This window comes from Pyxicephalus adspersus, chromosome 3, assembly GCF_032062135.1.
Source record: "Pyxicephalus adspersus chromosome 3, UCB_Pads_2.0, whole genome shotgun sequence".
NCBI classification, from domain to species: domain Eukaryota; kingdom Metazoa; phylum Chordata; class Amphibia; order Anura; family Pyxicephalidae; genus Pyxicephalus; species Pyxicephalus adspersus.
The window spans coordinates 19,644,627-19,662,470 of NC_092860.1; the positions used below are offsets into that span (position 1 = coordinate 19,644,627).

The 17,844-nt window shown below is 39.8% G+C and overlaps 1 protein-coding gene across 1 annotated transcript in view; it reads left to right on the top strand.

The window, feature by feature from the left end:
- The first annotated feature begins 1,359 nt into the window (after nt 1-1,359).
- Nucleotides 1,360-17,844, top strand: part of PCIF1 (phosphorylated CTD interacting factor 1) — a 29,281-nt gene continuing 12,796 nt past the window's right edge. Inside the window, exons 1-4 of the mRNA XM_072403217.1 lie at nt 1,360-1,474; nt 7,449-7,577; nt 10,638-10,762; nt 14,151-14,285. Of these exons, the coding sequence (XP_072259318.1) occupies nt 7,469-7,577; nt 10,638-10,762; nt 14,151-14,285 (369 nt within the window). The 5' untranslated portion in view covers nt 1,360-1,474; nt 7,449-7,468. The remainder of the gene's footprint in view (nt 1,475-7,448; nt 7,578-10,637; nt 10,763-14,150; nt 14,286-17,844) is intronic.

Here is a 17,844-nt window from a genome sequence, read left to right on the forward strand (position 1 = left end):
AGAATATTTATATAAATATAATATAGTTAATGTTTTGGCATTCCCTTCACTTTCATTTCTGTTACATAGATGGCCAGGACCATTAGAGAGGGTCAATCACTAGGATAGGGACACAAATGGCAAAAAAGACCTAACGTTATTGTTATTGTGGTGAATGTCACACCAGAATCTACCTGTTAATGTTGCACCTGTTAATAATGAATATTTCGGTCTTTGGTTGATATCCACCTGCTCTAATCAATACCTGCATTCAATGTACATGAAATGTTATTTTTAATAGATACACACACTTTATTTTAGCAATTTTAACACAACACAAAGGTACCAGGGAAAATCTGAGAGCCCTGGCCTTCCTCAAAAGTTGCCAGGTATGCTCACTATAGGCCTATAATTCTTAGGCATAACTCACCGAAATATGTCCAATATTTCATAAATTTAATAATAAACTTTTAATATAAAAAAATGTTAAAAAAAATAGTTAAACATGTAGTGTATGTATATATATATATATGAAAATTTCTTTGTATTGGACTCAATACAGCTATTTTGTATTTAATCCAATACAAAATTATTTGAATTACCCTTCGATCTGAACCAACGTCACCGGAGGAGCAGGACGTGTCCCCAGGACCAGAAGGACACCAGGGGATGACAACGGAGCAAGGTAAGTGGGTTTTTTTTAGGTTAAAGCGACCCCGAGTCACACCTAGGAATACCGCTAGGGGGTCAATATTAACTCAGACCGTAAATTTGATTTATATGCTTTGGTTGGAGTCACATTAAAGTAAAACTAAACTCAAAAACAGCCGAAACAAAAAAAAAAATCCACTTACCATCAATCCCGCAGTGCAGTTGATGGGTCTTGAGGTCTCTTCCATCGGGTCCCGCGTCGTCCTGGTATCTGTCTTCGGACCGGGGCCCTGCCATCTTCTCCTCTTCTTCCTACGTCACCCGACCCAGGCGTGAGATTAGGTGATGTAGATGGGAAAAAACATACACACGTGCGCAGTGACATTTTGCTTTTTCCCCCCCAATTGTGACGAAAGGGCTCCTTCTGCGCATGCCTGAGGTGTTCAAACTTGCGTGACGTTGGTATTCTGGGTGGCTTTGCGCTCCTATTCATTTGATAGGGGGAGGTGCTGCACTTTTTTTTTTTAAAGGTGTTGCATTAAAAAAAAACAAACACAGAATTTTTACTTAACACAAAAGGGTTGTCTACTCTTTTACGTAAAGTGAAAATTCTGAGTTTAGGTACACTTTAACTGTGCTGTCATTCCCTCCACTATCCTAGAATGTACATGCCACAACAAAGATGGCGGCCTGATTCCCCCGTGTGGCCCTGCTGGCCACGCGTGCGCACTAAGGAGGGCCGGGGCTGGAATACAAGATGGCGGCCCCGGCGGGGAGGGAGAGGCGGAGGCGGGATAGCAGCGAACGGACAGGAGTCAGTGACGGAGATTGCCTCGGCCCCCAGGTGAGGCTCCCGGGGCGTCCCACGCTCTGACACCAGCACCGTCCGGCGCCGCAAACCCCCGAGCACCCGCAGAGCCCGGCCAGAGCGGCCAACGCGCCCCCAGCACCCCGCAAAATCACTGCAAAGCCCACTCCCCCCATTCCGAGCCGCCAGCGCAGCCCTCAGCGCCATCTTGGAACCGCCCGGGGAGCGCGCTCTATGTGGCGCGAGCACGATGAGAGAAAAAGGCGGCTGCCTGAGCGCGCCAAAAATGAGAGGGAAGCGGAGAATATTAATAATCACTGGGAATAAAACAGCAATAACTGAACCATGTCCACCATGGGGCGACGCGTACGCGGCTTTGTAGGCTGCTTGTGATTTAGCTTTGTATAGAGTTAGGGAACGTAGGCTTATAACTTACAACCACCCGGGCGCCTATAGCACTATATGGCGGCTTGTTTACATGGACTCGGCTCCATGTTTTCCCCTCACAGTTCTGTCAGGCGGGAAGACGCTGCGCAGCAATATTATCACTGCAGCCGGCCCGAGTTTGTCACCATACGCAGCCAGTGTGTACATGGAGGAGTGGTCTGTACTCTATGGCTGGAGCCCTGGATATTATTATGTGACAGGACCGCCACGGAGACTGACACACATACACATCACCCGCCATTCCTCCCAATTACACCCCATTGCATCATACAGGAGGCTGCTCTATTTATCTGCATGCAATGTATCCCACAAACAGAGAATAAGCAACAAACAGAAACATATTATGAATGAGACTGTAATATGCTAATAATTATGTAATACACATACCAAACTATTACATTGCTTCCAAGTCACCCCTCAAATGTCCCCTTCATAGTACATACATTTCTGTAGAAATGTGCTGACTGACCCTCATTTTCCTCATGTGTCCCCCATTTCTCCTCAGATTTCCCCCCTTCATAGCACTGCTCTATATATATATCTATGGATAAATGTGCTGACTGACCCCCATTTTCCTCATGCGTCCCCCATTTCTCCTCAGATTTGCCCCCTCATAGACCTGCTGTATATATATCTATGGATAAATGTGCTGACTGACCCACATTTTCCTCATATATCCCCCTCATAGTACTTATGTACATTTCTGTATAGATAAATGTGCTGACAGAACCCCACTTTCCTCGTACGTCTCCACTTTTCCTCATATGTCCCCTTCATAGCTCTGCTCTTCATATCTGTATAGATAAATGTACTGACTGACCCTCCTCATAGCTCTGCTGTTTAATTATGCTACCTGCCCCCATTTCTGTTCAAATGTCTTATAATTTTCTTCCTCAAATGCCCCCTTATATCTCTGGTGTACATATCTGTAGGTGTAAATGTACTAACTGACCCCCATTTATACTGAAATGTGCCCCCCCTATATCTCCTTTACCCCCTAATAGTGCTGGTACATATCTATTCATAAATATACTTCCTGACCACCCTTTCTACTCAAATGTCACCCATTTTTTCTCAAATGCCCCCTAAATCTCCTTTAATTACCCCTTATAATTCTGCTGTACATATCTGTAGGTATAAATGTACTAACTGACCCCCATTTCTACTCAAATGTGCCCCCTATATCTTTTTTACCCCCTAATAGTGCTGGTGTACTTTGGATAAATATACTTCCTGACCCCCATTTCTCTTCAGATGACCCCCACTTTTCCTCATGTGTCCCCCTCTGGTATACATATCTGTATAAATAAATATACTAACTGCCCCCTGTTTCTGCTCCAATGTCCCCTATTACTCCTCAACTGCGTCTCTTGTATTGCTGGTCTACATATCTGTATAGATAAATATACTAACTTACTTACAATTTCCCTTCAGATGCCTCCACTTTTCCTTACAGGTCCATAATTTCTTCTCCACTTTATAGCTCTTCTCTACATATCTGTATATATAAATGTACTAAATGACCCCCATTTCTACCCAAATGCCCCCCTTATAGTGCTGGTGTACATTTCTGTATAGATAAATGGACTGATTGACCCACATTTTTCATCAAATGTCCCCTATTTCTCTTTTATTTGCCCTATCATAGCACTGGTCTAAGTATCTCTATACATAAATGTAATAACTCACCCCCATTTCTCTTCAAATGTTCCCCCGTTTCCCTCAAATGCCCCCGATTTCCTCTAAATTTACCCCCAATAGCCCTGGTCTACACATCTGTATTGATAAATGCAGTGTTGATTCCAGAAGCTGTAGTTGTGTGACCCCGTTTTGTGACATAATTCTTCAGTAAGCACCTGAAAAGTGCTGGGTGGTGCGCCCGGCTAAAAGGGCCCGGGGAGAACACTTAAATGTTTTCTTCAGCTGTCCTTCATTTCTCCTCAGATGCCCCCGTCGTAGCCCCGGTGTATATATTTGTATTGATGAATGTACTTCCTGTTATTTTTATTGCATTAAACTTTATCTCTGCTATTCAGGTTATTGCATTGGTTATTTGTAAATGAAATGAAACATAAATAAATAGGGGTAAAAGTGGGCTAAGGCTGGATTCAGCATTTGTCAATGCTTACTAAATGCCTTTGTCTTGCTCTGACTTCTATGTGAATTGATGTTCTGTTTTTGCTTACAGCAGGAGGTAAAATAATTTTTTTCCACTTGGTGCACTAGGAAAAAAAATAACGAGTTTAACGCAGGATGTTCCATACCCAACACAATGTAGACTACAAATTTTGACCTGTGCTTGCACTGAGCCAGTCTGACCGGCGCACATGGTGTGAATAAACCCAAAGTATTTGTTACTTTGATTTGTTGCAGTGTGCCTGACTTATTTAAAAGTGTATTCTTTGCCTTAAAAGATAATTAAGTACAGTTATCATGTTTCTCTGCATCCTGGAAATAAAGTACCTCATCCCCTCCACACATTCATATAGGCCATGGCTCCTTGTACCTGTACAGTAAAGACCTGCGGACTTTTATGGAGAAGGTAAATGTATCTCTTGCTGTTGTCTACTTGCTCTATAGAAGTTTATAGGGCTTTACTACACAGATGCCTGGATCTTGGTATCTATATCGTTGTGTGGAGGGGAAGGGTTACCTTAAGTCATAGGAAATTTCAGTGCCTGTATTAGAAACCAACTAGAGATGTACAGAAAACCAAACCGTACACAACCTCATAGAATCGCTGTACTGACACTAAATTTCCACTGTAGACAATAACAGGCAAGACAATCCGTCATCTGTACAAGGTCTACACTTCATCATTTAAAATAGCAGGCTGAGACAGTAGATTTGGTAGCTAATCAATAAAACATTTGCATGTAATGTGTTCCAGGGGTTCAGTGAGGTCAGAAACATTTGTAAATTATATCAATTATATTGAAATTTGTTTCAATGAATAATCCTGCAATAAGTTAATTACTTTATACAAGATCATACCGAATTATTTTGCTTAGCTCCCATAAGATCTTTACTTTAAATCAAATCCCTTGTGCTTGTTAAGCCTAACTTTAGGAATACTACAGGTGATAAATGTTTTTTTCAGGGGGGGATCCAATAAGGAAAGAAAGGGTTTATTCTCTCAGGCTGGTACCCCTCTGTATAACTGACCCCTTGCAGCCTCTTCTCTAATTGTGATCACAGGTGATGCCATTTTCCTGTACAATACATTTGATGGTGTAAGGGAAGGTGCAGAGGGCCTACCCATAACCTACAACAATCTAAAACTTCCTTTGCAGTGCAGGGATTAAATGCACATTTAGATTTAGGAGGATATAAAGAGCAAGTTTTCTTTCCCTACTCCTCTTGTGGTCATTGCAGTTCCTCTTCCATCCAACCTCTGGGTTGTGATTAGGCTATCTGTGTTCTTCCCTAAAATGTGTGATTCTTCGTCCTTTATTGTGATGGATATCATTAGTGCATGAGCCTGCAGCACAAAGTCATTTTTATTATTATTAATAAACAGGATTTATATAGTGCCAACCTATTACCCAGCTCTGTACCTTAAATAGGGGAAGATATGGCATGGAACCAGTTTCAATGAGGAGGGGCCTGTGGGTTTAAGGGGAATATGATAAGTAAACTTGTTCTTTAGTTCAGGGGTAACCCTTTAGTTAGGAGTACCTAGAGTGAAGCTTCATACACACGGGCAAAAATTATGGCCACAAGGGCCAGATTCTCGTCTGATATCGGCCCCGAGCCATTGGACGTGTGTACCCAGACTTTAACGCCCGAATAAAACCTACATCAAACAAAGTAAATTCTGTTGATTTATTATCATACTGGTTAGTGAAAAAATATTACTTTGGGAACAGAACTTTACATACACAAAAACCTTGCTGTGTAGCTTTGTGCCTATCCACACACAACTAGGACTTTGGGTGCCCTTTAGTTTTCTGTTCACAGACTGAGGTCCTGTAATTGGTCATCATCTACTTCCTATGACTACTCCTGCCTCCTCATGAAGATAGATGTCACTGTAATACAGGGTTCCTGATTGCCCTCCTATGGACTAAATTCAGAGATGACCAACTTTGGCTTAACTTGGGTTTTAAGCATTACTGGAGTTCTGCTTTAATTGTTTTGGTCCATGTGATTTGGGCTTTAACAGTGTTGTGTACAACAACAGAACATTTTGAGGAACCACTGGAGGTATATGATGCTCAACAACACATTTATAAAGATTGTTGATCATCGATAAATGATTAGAAAGTGAGAAACACATTTGGGAATGGAAGATTGTGTGTTGATCATTATACCTATTTCAATCATAAAGAGGAACTCTTGCTTTGTGTGAGTGTTCACCATACACTTCAGAAGACTGCAAGTTATGTTAGTATGATCTGACTGTCGGAGGAACTCTGTCTAAGGAATGCAAGCTTGCCTTGCCTGTGCCTGGCCTGTTTATGCTGTGCAAGGGAATTTGGGGGCAATAATGACTGGTCTCAGTCTGAAGGTCGATCTTTTATCCTGTACTGAGAGGGGTTAGGGGTCTGTGGTTTATATAAGCATGAAATTGCTATCCAGTTTGACAAAAATTCAGAAGTTCAGCAACATATAGAAACCAAAGAGACCAGCTCACTGCTATCATTCAAAAACATTCTTATTAGGTTGCTATAGGTTACACCATATTGTCACGGGAGTTTGCACTATTTATTTAACTTGCTTGGTTGCTCAGTGTCCTTTTGACTTTCTGGGCTGCAAAGCAACCATCACCGTTTGATTTCTCATCAGGCAGAAGTGCAAAATCACCAGAAAATGCTGCACATTTCCAGCCCACTAAGTGTACTTTATGTTTGATGAATGTCTCCTAATTGAATCTATGACAACTTTTCATACTACATATGCTTAGATTGTCAGATGTGCATAGGTGTAACATTTTAGGTAAATTAACTTGGGAATTTCCCGTGAATGTTAATATTTAGGAAATATAAAAGAAATAAAAAAAATTTATCTAGATTTAAAAAAATAATCCTAACACAGTGTTATGTAATCCTGCTAATTTATTTAAATTGGCACATATTACTAATAAAACATGTCTTTCATCATCTGAGTTCAATTACAGCAGTGCAAAAATGTTTGTAGTACATAATTAGAGAATGTTCTACAGAACAATAGGTAGAAGCACATTTTAATTAGTAAGTCATTTCCTGCAAATTATATTTCACTGTAAAGCTTTTATATGTGAACTCAGTATGTTTAGTAACAAAACTGATTTTATATATAATATGTGTGTATGTATTTTTATTTATAAAATGAGGAATCTGACTTTCACTCAAACATTCCTTGGTGGGAATCAGCAACTGCCATTACCACTCATGGACCTGGTGGAATCCCAGAAGGGAATGTATGAGGGAAAGTGTGATTCCCTTTTTTATAATTAGAGCCTAGACAGAACTTCATCCTCCTCTTACACAATGTTCATCTCTGTCCTATGTGCAATTGTCAGACTTATATTACAGATCTAGTCACATTGGTCCCATAATTCTTTATCCTTTTGCATTTCTAGTTTGCCCTTATCTTGCCAACATGGCCCGTGATAACCATGGAAGTCCACAAGAGGATGCCGCCTTGATCAGCTTGTCTCCAAGTACCTCCAGCTCACCACGACCTTCCCGTCCTGTCTCTGACTTGCCAGGTAAAAAAATTACCATCTCACAATGGTTTCTATAATGTGTGTTTGATTTTACTATATACAGTCACTTTCATTATGTTTGAACTTTTGCCTCCGAGTATAAACCTAGAGCTCAAAACATTGCATCATTTATAGGGATTGTTACTCTTGTAAAAAAAACAAATCGGCCCCTTTATCTTTCTCAGTACTCCTTTACTGGTATGATATATAGACCTGTATAAAAATGTACTATTTGAGGTGACCCTGCTGTTGCCAATATTGTAAACTAGTTTGCTTCAAAAAAAGAGAATTTTGGATTATGACCTATTTGATGGCCCGTATCCTTGTGTAAAGCTGCGTACACACTGCCAATTTTTGTCGTTGGAAAGGATCTTTCACGATCCTTTCCAACGACAAGGGAGTGCACGATGCATGAACGGTGCTGTACATACAGCACCGTTCATGCTCTATGGAGAGGGGAGGGGGGAGAGCGACGGAGCGGCACCCTGCTGCGCGCTCTCCCCTTCACTTTCATTACGATCGGCTGTCGTCCATCGTCCGTGGATCCGGCAGGTCGGTCGTCCGGACGATGGACGACACCCACTGTACACACGGCAGATTTTCGCCCGATAATTGGTCGATGCCGATTATCGGGCGATAAAAATCTGCTGTGTGTACGTAGCTTTAGTTTAGCACCTTGGAAGTACCCCCAAACCTCCCTATCCTTCCCTTTGTAATATCCCTTAGTACTTTTTTTCTACTTTGACTTGGTTTGTTATCTCTCCTTTTAGACCCTCATTACAGCAGCTCTAATAGATGTAACCTCGCAAAGGAGGAATCCACAGTCTTTGCTAGTTTCTAATCACTGACCAGACAGTGCAGGGAGACAGGGACAGATCTCCTGCATGCACAGCTCAGCCCAGTCACTTTAGGTAATGTTAGTCAGTGTTCTCCCCAGCCAACCTGGCACTTATCGGTAACCACCCAGCTGTTTTAGGGTGGTTGCTGATGAGTTGGGTCACAATGCAGGGGCTGCCCCCCACCTACAACTTCATCCCACCCAGCTTAAAAAATTTTCTTGGTTCAACACTGTTAGTGTCAGACATAGTTCTCATGCTTTGCAGGTATGCTAAATATTATAATCAATACCCAACTCTACATTTCCCATTTACCAAAATCAGGTCACCTTCCCCTGTGGTAACTATGCATTTCAGGCAAACCTAAATCTAGCCCCATTCCTTTCTCCCTCTACTGTACTAGTCTCCCAGTTTACCTCACTTTTGTTATCAGTTCTTCCCAGCCACCACTGAACATTAAATCACAAACCTTGGCTCCTTTGTATTATGTCTATTGTCCTGAAGTCTCTGATTTGTGTCTCCACTGAGTGTTAAGGTGCGTACACACTTCCAATTTTTATCGTTCAAAATCGACGAACGATCGATTGGGCAAAAATCGTTCGTAAAAAAAGTAACCAACGAGGAAAGTCGTTGGAAATGAACGACCGGACCGGCGGATCGGATTGGACGACGATCGTTGACCATCGTTCGTGTGTACGGTCATTCGTTGATCGTCCATGGTCTGAGCATGCGTAATGAACGAACGTTCGTTTACTTCCTGTCGTGCACATAGTTCCTCTATCACTCAAACGATCGTATCTATAGTGTGTACAATATCTACGAACGATCGTGTCGTTATCTCTATGTGCAGGATCGGTGCTATACGATCGTTCGTAGATATCGTGCAGGATCGTTCGTCGTTCGTTTTCCAACGATAATAATTGGAAGTGTGTACGTAGCTTAAGTTTAGCAGAAGTCTGTAAAATAAAAACCATGACAGCAGAATAATACATTTTAGTCAATATAGGAAGCACTCACACATAAAGTTGAGACTAAGGCTACATACACACGTGCAATAAATATCCTTGGAAACGAACAAATAATGACTGATTGTGCACAACGACGATGATGAACAAGGAATGTCGCTGTAAAAGAACGACCATCCGAGCGGATCTGATTAGGTTCAGTGATTGCGGATTGTTCTGTGATACACATTTCCCGTACATGTCACTTCCTGCATCATTCAAAAGATTGTATCTAGTGTGTGTACATTATTGGTGGATTATATTTGAATCGTATTTGATCGTATCAATTCAGCATGTACAGAATTGTGCACAATATGATAGTGTAAAATGATTGTGAATAATCGTTGATCAGTCATTAATGGCTTGTTTTCTAATGACAATTATTGCACGTGTGTACGTAGTCTTAGTGACTGAAAGAACAAAAAGCAAATAACTGAAAGTGGAGGGCCAGGACAGCACAGATAAAGAGGAATGGCCTAGATAATCCTGTTAGGTCATTAGATAAGACATGAGACAGGCCAAATACCTGCTGCAGCAGCATCTAGGGCTAGATACACACGTGTAATAATTGTCGATAGAAAACGAACGACTAACGACAGATCAACGATTATTCACAATTATTTTGAACAGAATCGTGCACTATACGATCGTTCAAGTATAATCCACCAATAATATACACACACTAAATACGATCGTTTGAACGATGCATGAAGTGATGTGTACCAGGGAATGTGTACCGCAGAACAGTCCACGATCACTACACACAATAGATAGCGAATGATCGTCGCACAGACGGATCCGCCAGCACAGTCGTCCGTTTCAAGTGACATTGCTCGTTTATCGGTGTTGTTTGCCAATCATTTTGCACTTTTTTTGTTAACGAATATCGAACGATTGGTCGTTAATCGTTTGTTTCCAGCGACAATAATTCCACATGTGTACGTAGCTTAAAGATTGTTCTGTGGAGATTGCAGAGTGCAGGGGAATTGGAAAAAAATAATAGAAGAGCAGTAGTGGACAAAGAAAACGTGCGTTTCATAATTACTGTTTGTCTATAAATTCTCTGTTGTTTGTATAACAGATGGCAGGTGTTTCCTTTATCTTCATACTTTCTCATAAAAAAAATTCCTTCATTCTCATATGAAAAAGTTTGAAAGTTGATTGCATCTACTAGGAAGATTTTTGTTTTTTATGTAATGTTGAATACTTTTATTTCTCCCTAGATGAACTTATACAGGCCGGATGGGAGAAATGCTGGAGTAAGAGGGAGAGTCGTCCTTATTATTTCAATCGTTTCACCAATCAGTCCCTTTGGGAGATGCCTGTCCTTGGCCAGCATGATGTCATTGTGAGTACCAATACCAGCACCATAACATGATACTGAATACTTTGCATTGTCTGTTTTAGCTTATTTTAGAGCAAAGTAGTTATATATAATAGTTAAGCTTTTTAAAAAGCTCCAGCAGTTTCTCTGGTGTAGTAAAAGTGTGACCATGCATTGCCTGCGTTTTCAAAATAGTGAATATTAGGAGTACGTGAGAAACACAGCAAGGCTCTTATCTTCATAAAGAGTCTGCTTCCTGCATCTGTTTGTATCATTAAAGTTAGATGTATCAGCGAGCAATATGGAACCTACTCTTTGGACTTATTTAAAAGTATGGCAGACGATCTGAAAATCGTTTGGTATGATTAGGCCGTGTGGCAGTTCAGAACATTAATCAGTGCTTTGGAAATACTTGTTGCACTTAGAAATTATATACAGATTACCCACTACTAGATACACTTTCTTAACAGAAAAAGAATAAAACTTTTTTCAAGAATGCATCACATTGTTCTATTGGCTGTGCTGGACAGAAGTACAGCTGTTCATCTAAATGGAGCAAAGTGTTCATTAGTGTTGAGGTTGGGGCTCTGTTCAGGCCGCTCAAGTTCCCCCATACCAGACTCATCAATTCATGTCTTTATCGACCTGATGTGTGTATATTGGCACAGTCATGCTGGAGCAAAAAGAGTCATATTTAAAACTGTTGCTACAAAGTTGAAAGAACATAATGGTTTAAAATGTATTTTATATATGTTATTCTTACAAAGGCTCAACTAATTTGCAAGTGTCAACTTTTGTCTGTAGTGTAAGTGATGGTAAGGGGTGCACCATCTTTTGACCATATAGTGTTTGTTTTTAGGCCTATCCTATGCCTGCATATATCACACACATTGCTGTACCGCACATTGCATGGTTCCACAGGTAATGTAGGTACTGTGTGCTGTGCTGGAAAACACAATAAAAGTGCAAACAGTTTTTTTGTAGCATCTTGAAATAAATGGACAACACACAGCAATTCAGTTCAAAACGTATAGTACATGCAGCTGCATAAACATGAAAAATAAAAAGTGGCTGACTGGTTGGCATCTAGGTTTCTGTGGGCAGCCAAAATGGCTATCACAGGACAATGATAACCCCTGATTGGAGATCTGGTAATAAAAGCTTAAACCTTTACAAAACCCCTCAACCCTAACAAATTAACTATGTTTTTTTTTTCATTTTCCAATGCTTAGAAGTTATCGGACTTTTCCCACACATAGATCATAGATTTTTACAGAATCAGCACAAGGTATAGAATGGCTGTGCAATTGTCAGTGTAGGAGCTTGTTAATAACAATGTAGGATTTTATAGCTGGGAGTGCCACCAGGTCTAGCCCATGTTTGTGGGATCTCCTTTGACTTGTTTTCAGAATCGTATAGCTATGTCACTGATCAACATCTTATTAGAATAGCTAGTCTACTTTTATTATTTTCTACAAAAAAGGTAAGAATTTGTTTTCATAGTATCTATGTGTATTTTTATGTTCTGGAGCATCATGTAAAGAATGAAGTTTCTCTTTGATATTTCTCTGTTTAGCACCATGCTTAAAAGTGTATGTAAAGACATATCTTTTTTTTTAGATTTTGGATACATTCGGAAAGTGTTAGACCTTCTTCTATGTTTTTATTGATGTGATTTATGCCTCATAGGGCTCTATATATAAAGCAAGAATCTGACATTCCCTTAAACATTCCCTGATAGTGAATCAATTATTGACAAATATTCCCATTGAAACACATGGACCTGGATGATTCTCCACCAGGGAATGTTTTAAAACCCTTACTGTTTTGGTGAACACCATCACTGAAAAATAAAGGGGAAGGAAACTCTAAATATAAGAGTTGCCATAAGAGTAAAGAGGTGGCAGAAACCTTTTTTCAGGGACAAATGCTTTGTTGATAACTGTTATAGATAAAAAGTCCCTACACTGTTGGAAGATTTCCTCTTAAGTCTTTAAAACAGGGTTTTTGACAAGGATTTTAATTTTATCCAAAAGTAAAAATGTTGGCTTTGCTTACTTTTTAGTGCTGAAACCTTGTCATATACAAAACTTAGCATTTAATCCAGTTATGGATTCTTATAAAATAAGCCTTGGCATCAGCCTTCTCTTATCCTCTTCACAGTGGCATTCTAACAACACTGTAAGCTTCCATAGACCAGGGGAGAACAGAATGATATTGTCATTGGTGTGCTGTACCATATTGATTGTACAGTTAAAGCAGGGGGCCAGACCAGGCAGCATTTCTCAAAGCAGTGTAGTCTGCACAAAGTCAGCGGAGCTCAGGGTCTGGATGAGCTGTCTGGTAAGGATACATTGAATATTTAACTAGCAAAACAAGCTTGACAAGTAGGCATTCCATGTAATTCTCATACAATAGTGTTAGCTATTGTTTTTTTTAGAATAGCACAGGAGGATTGAGAGCTAAGCAGCCTACACACTTGCAATAATTATCCTTGGAAACGAACAACTAACGACCGATCGTCTGATAATTGCTAACAAAAATAGTGCACAACGATACCGACGAACTAGGATTGTCGCTGGAAACAAACGACTTCCCGGCGGATCTAATTGAGCGACGATCATTCACTATCTATTGTGTGTACGGTTGTTCAATGATCGTGGTTGTTTCTGCAGTACACTTTCTCCTGTACATGTCCCTTCCCGCATCATTCAAACAATAGTATCTAGGGTGTGTAAACTATTGGTGGATTATATTTGAACAATCGTATTGTTACAGCATGTACAGAATTGTGCATAATCGTTAGTCGTTCGTTTTCTAACGATAATTATTGCAAGTGTGTACCTAACTTTAGGGAACTGTATTGTAATTTTGCTGTGGTTGTCCTTTCCATGTATGTGTGTATGTATGTTCCTCCCTCAACAACCTTTGCTGCTCACATTAATGTTATAACAACAAAACAACTCTTTGTATTAAAAATGAATGATTATTAGATTTTTTTTTTTTTTGACTGAAAGTCTTTGTCAGTCACATCCCTTTGTGTCAGTCCCCACACTAGTGTGTTATAAACACAGATTTATGGACCATCTATATTGCTGGTGAAATTCTGGCAGCGTATGGCAACTTATTTTGGTACGAACTGTTACCCAGACCTTTCATCCAAGCTTGTACTTACCTTTTCGAAGCCTTTTCACCACAAGCATTTTTCTTACAGACTTTTATGACTGTAATATAAACTGTCCACAGATCACAATATGGCCTCTCAGTGCGCCCCAGGAATTTTGGGGTTGGATAAGAATTTTTGTTTATTCACATAATAGGCAATATTAGAAGTCAATAATTGGTGAAACTACAGCATTGTACTACAAAGTGATGACAGTGTCTGATGTGACTTTTTGTTTTCATTCAATAGTCTGATCCTCTGGGCCTCAATGCAGCCCCGGTTCCTGCTGAAGCATGTGTTCCTACAACACCTAAGGATTCCATGCCACGCAAAAGGAGGATATCCGAGGAGGCGCCAGTCACAGAAAGCACCAAGAAGCTTAAGGTGGGGGTGAATTTTTATTTTTGAATAAAAGATTTGCTTAGCTTTTTTTAAACATTCACCACCAGTAGCATGAAAAAATATGAATACATGGCTAAATTAGTAATACAAAACTGTATGAATAGCATTTTCTCATCTAAGCAGACTTTTCACACAATGTAGACAGCTTGCTTTGATTGCAGATTACAACACTGAATAGGATCTGGATATCTTTTTGTAATTATCAAGCTTTTTTTTTTTTACTATAGCTTGTATTTACAACTGAACTCCAAAAAAACGTTACCAAGATTTTTTTTCAATTCCTGGAGTTAGGATTTAAAGTATGTAAACCTTAACAATTAACTTCTCCTATTTAACATTAAATGTGCTATTGAATGCATTTTCATCATTTATCAGTTTCTTAAGTGCAAAAAATCTAGTGAGCTTCTTTATCACATCATCCTTAGATCTCTGTGGATTAAAGAACCCCTCTGTTCAGTGTTATTTATGTTATGGAGGCGGTTGCATGTTCTGCTCTAGAGTGACAACATAGATACTGTATAGAAGTCGTGTTACTGACAAGATGTACTATGTTGGTATTTGACGTATGTTTCTTAAACACTAGCCAAAAAGTCCACTAAAGGTCCGCTGGAATCTGGTTTACTAAATAAGGAAAAGGGCCTAAAGTGTGTAGCCCCCTTTCCTTTGGCATAATCAGACCCCCTCCTGCCAGTGGAGGCAAGGACCTCATCCTACAAAGTTACCCCAGTATATTGTGAGTTTGTAGTCAAGGACCTTATTAGAAATTTGACCCCTCCCCCCCTTTAATAAAGGAAGCAGATATCAACCTCCTCCTCCTGGGGAATAAATGCACTTAAAAAAACATATTGCAAGGCATTAAAATGTCTCCAAATACCTATGAACACCTGCACATGCATTTGCAAATACCTGCAAAAACCAAGCATTTTGGCCTGAAATCATTCCTACGTGCCTAGCTGTGAACAGTGGGTGGCCTGGGAGCAGTAAAACCCACAGTTTGCAAGTGTGAATATTTAGTGAGCATTACTTTCCTAAAAAGTATTATTGAAATAAACTAAAATGGTCAGGGGGGAATGTGGAAACACTGATCATAAACTGTGGCAAACTGTGACATTATAGAATAACAACTGCACAGACACCACTGCCATTTCCTCCAAGACTTATTCCCCTCTTGCTTTATTCTTTGTTTGGCCAAATGGTTGCCGGTGATGATACAGCACATATATGTAAGGCAGTGTCATTATCATTTCACTAAAATCCACTCTTTGGCATTTTAAACACATAATGACAGTTTACATGCACACACCATGGGTACATTAGAAATTATTGCTAGTAAAAAGGTGAAGGGCAAAAAACATAGATATACATAGTTCCAGCACTTCCCCATCTGACACCACTCCATGACTACAGGCACATACACGAGATGTCACAAAGCTAACACATTAAAATAGGAATCCTTTTTTTTCATCTAAATCCTGTGGGATTTGAAATCACAGCCACATGGCTAAAATAAAGTGCATTATCCTTCCTCTGTTTTGTAAAACGAGCCTATAGTATCATGTAGAGGGGTGCAGGGCTTTTAGGCTGGATTTACAGATTAGCAGTTTGGTGTTTTTTTTATTCGCATTCTCTTTCAATTGCATAACAATTTTTAAGTAAGAGGAGATAACAGAGCTGCTAGTGGTTTCTTATTACAGTTTCCCTACAGCCATGCTCATTCTTTCCTAGATCGATATATGAATGGAATGTACTGAATCAGCAAGTATGAACAGGTTTTCACACTATACGTTACTTCTCTAAGGCTGGGTCTACATGGACGTTTTGTAAAAAGGCATGTAAACGTTCCTACTGCGTTTATAAGCGTTTTTATGCACTTAGGCTGGGTCTACATGGACGTTTTGTAAAAAGGCATGTAAACGTTCCTACTGCGTTTATAAGCGTTTTTATGCACTTATTCTAACGTTTTAAAACTTTTTTTAAATGCTGGAAAAAGCTGAAAAACGTCTATGCCGCGTTTATCCGCGTTTTACCGCGATTTTACAAGCGTTTAGCACTTGGTAGAAATGCAAACTGTGACCCTGGGCAGTGATTTCTGCAAGTACAGGAAGTACATACATCCCTGCATACATGTGATAATGTAATCATGCAACAGTACAGTGACAAATGTAACAGTATACACAGAATAGACTGAAAAGAGTGCAAAGTGAAGCACAATTAAAGACAATGACTACACAAGTGATAACGAATGACATCATTTGCAGGTGTGAAAAGCACCAAAAGCAAACACAATGGCAGACAATCTTCACACGTGCCAGGCATAGGTGTTAATTTTTAACAGCATAGTACATGTAATTAATCATGCATGACACATGAAATAGTGACACAGAACACAGGCTATTGTTAAAACGTTTGTAAAAGCCTCCATTGAAATCAATGGAAGCTTTTTTATTGACAATTTCTAGCATGCATAAACGCAGGAAAACGCTCCCATTAAAATCAATGGACGCGTTTTCCCGCGATTTCCAGCGTTTTCCCGCGATTTACCAGCGTTTTAATTTTTTAAACGTTGCAAGCAACGTTTAAAATAAAGCTCAAAAACGTGCCTGAAGGAAACGTCCTGGTGTAGATTAGCCCATTGGAATGCATGGGGACTTCAAACAAGGGCTTTAAAAGCCTCAGGTTAAACGCTGGGGAAACAGTCCGTGTAGACTAAGCCTAAGGCTGGAAAATGCCTTTGCTTCAGTTCTTTTATAGTAGCATTTTCCAAACTTTTCTTGTATCAAAACTCTTCAACACTTCTGAGAAATGTAGTTACCTTTTACAGGAGCCATGCTGATTTTATTATAACTACAGATTACCCCCCAGAAGTTCTTTAGACTGGGTGGGAAGAAGTTGTAGGCGGGTGGCAACCGCTGTATTGTGACCTAATTCTTCAGTAACTACCCAAAAACAGTCGGGTTGTTACTGAAAAGTGCCAGGTGGTGTGCCTTACTAAAAGGGGCTGGGGGGAACACTGAACTTCTGAGCTTAGAACCCTGTTGGAGAAGATATGAATAGACAGCTTTACTTCAGTATAAAACTTGGGGAAAAGCAAGAAAGTACACCGGTGCTGCTAATACATGCTTCTGCTGTGTACTCCACCATTCCTCTGCGGCTCCAGCAATGGAGTGGCCCCATAAAGTGTTTAAAGTGGGACTGTCTGTAATACTTACTCTACTCAGCTTTATGCAAAAATCTTTAAATGGGCTTCTGTCCTACAAATTTACAGTTTTCTATATGAATTAAATAGCAAAGTCCACATGTGTAATCTAAAATGTGAATGGAAATGTCAAATCCTGACTGAGCAGCACAGGTTTATTCAGAAAGCAAAATTTTATTTTAGAATAGGGGTGAATTGTTGTCAGATTTTATTATTATTTTTAATATTATTTTATGTATTTATTCATTTTTGCCATCTGTGAGAGATTTCCTCTAACCTCTTCCCCCTGCATAGCAAGGCAATTCTGAACAAGAGCAGTGAGACAGAATAACAGGTTATGGGACA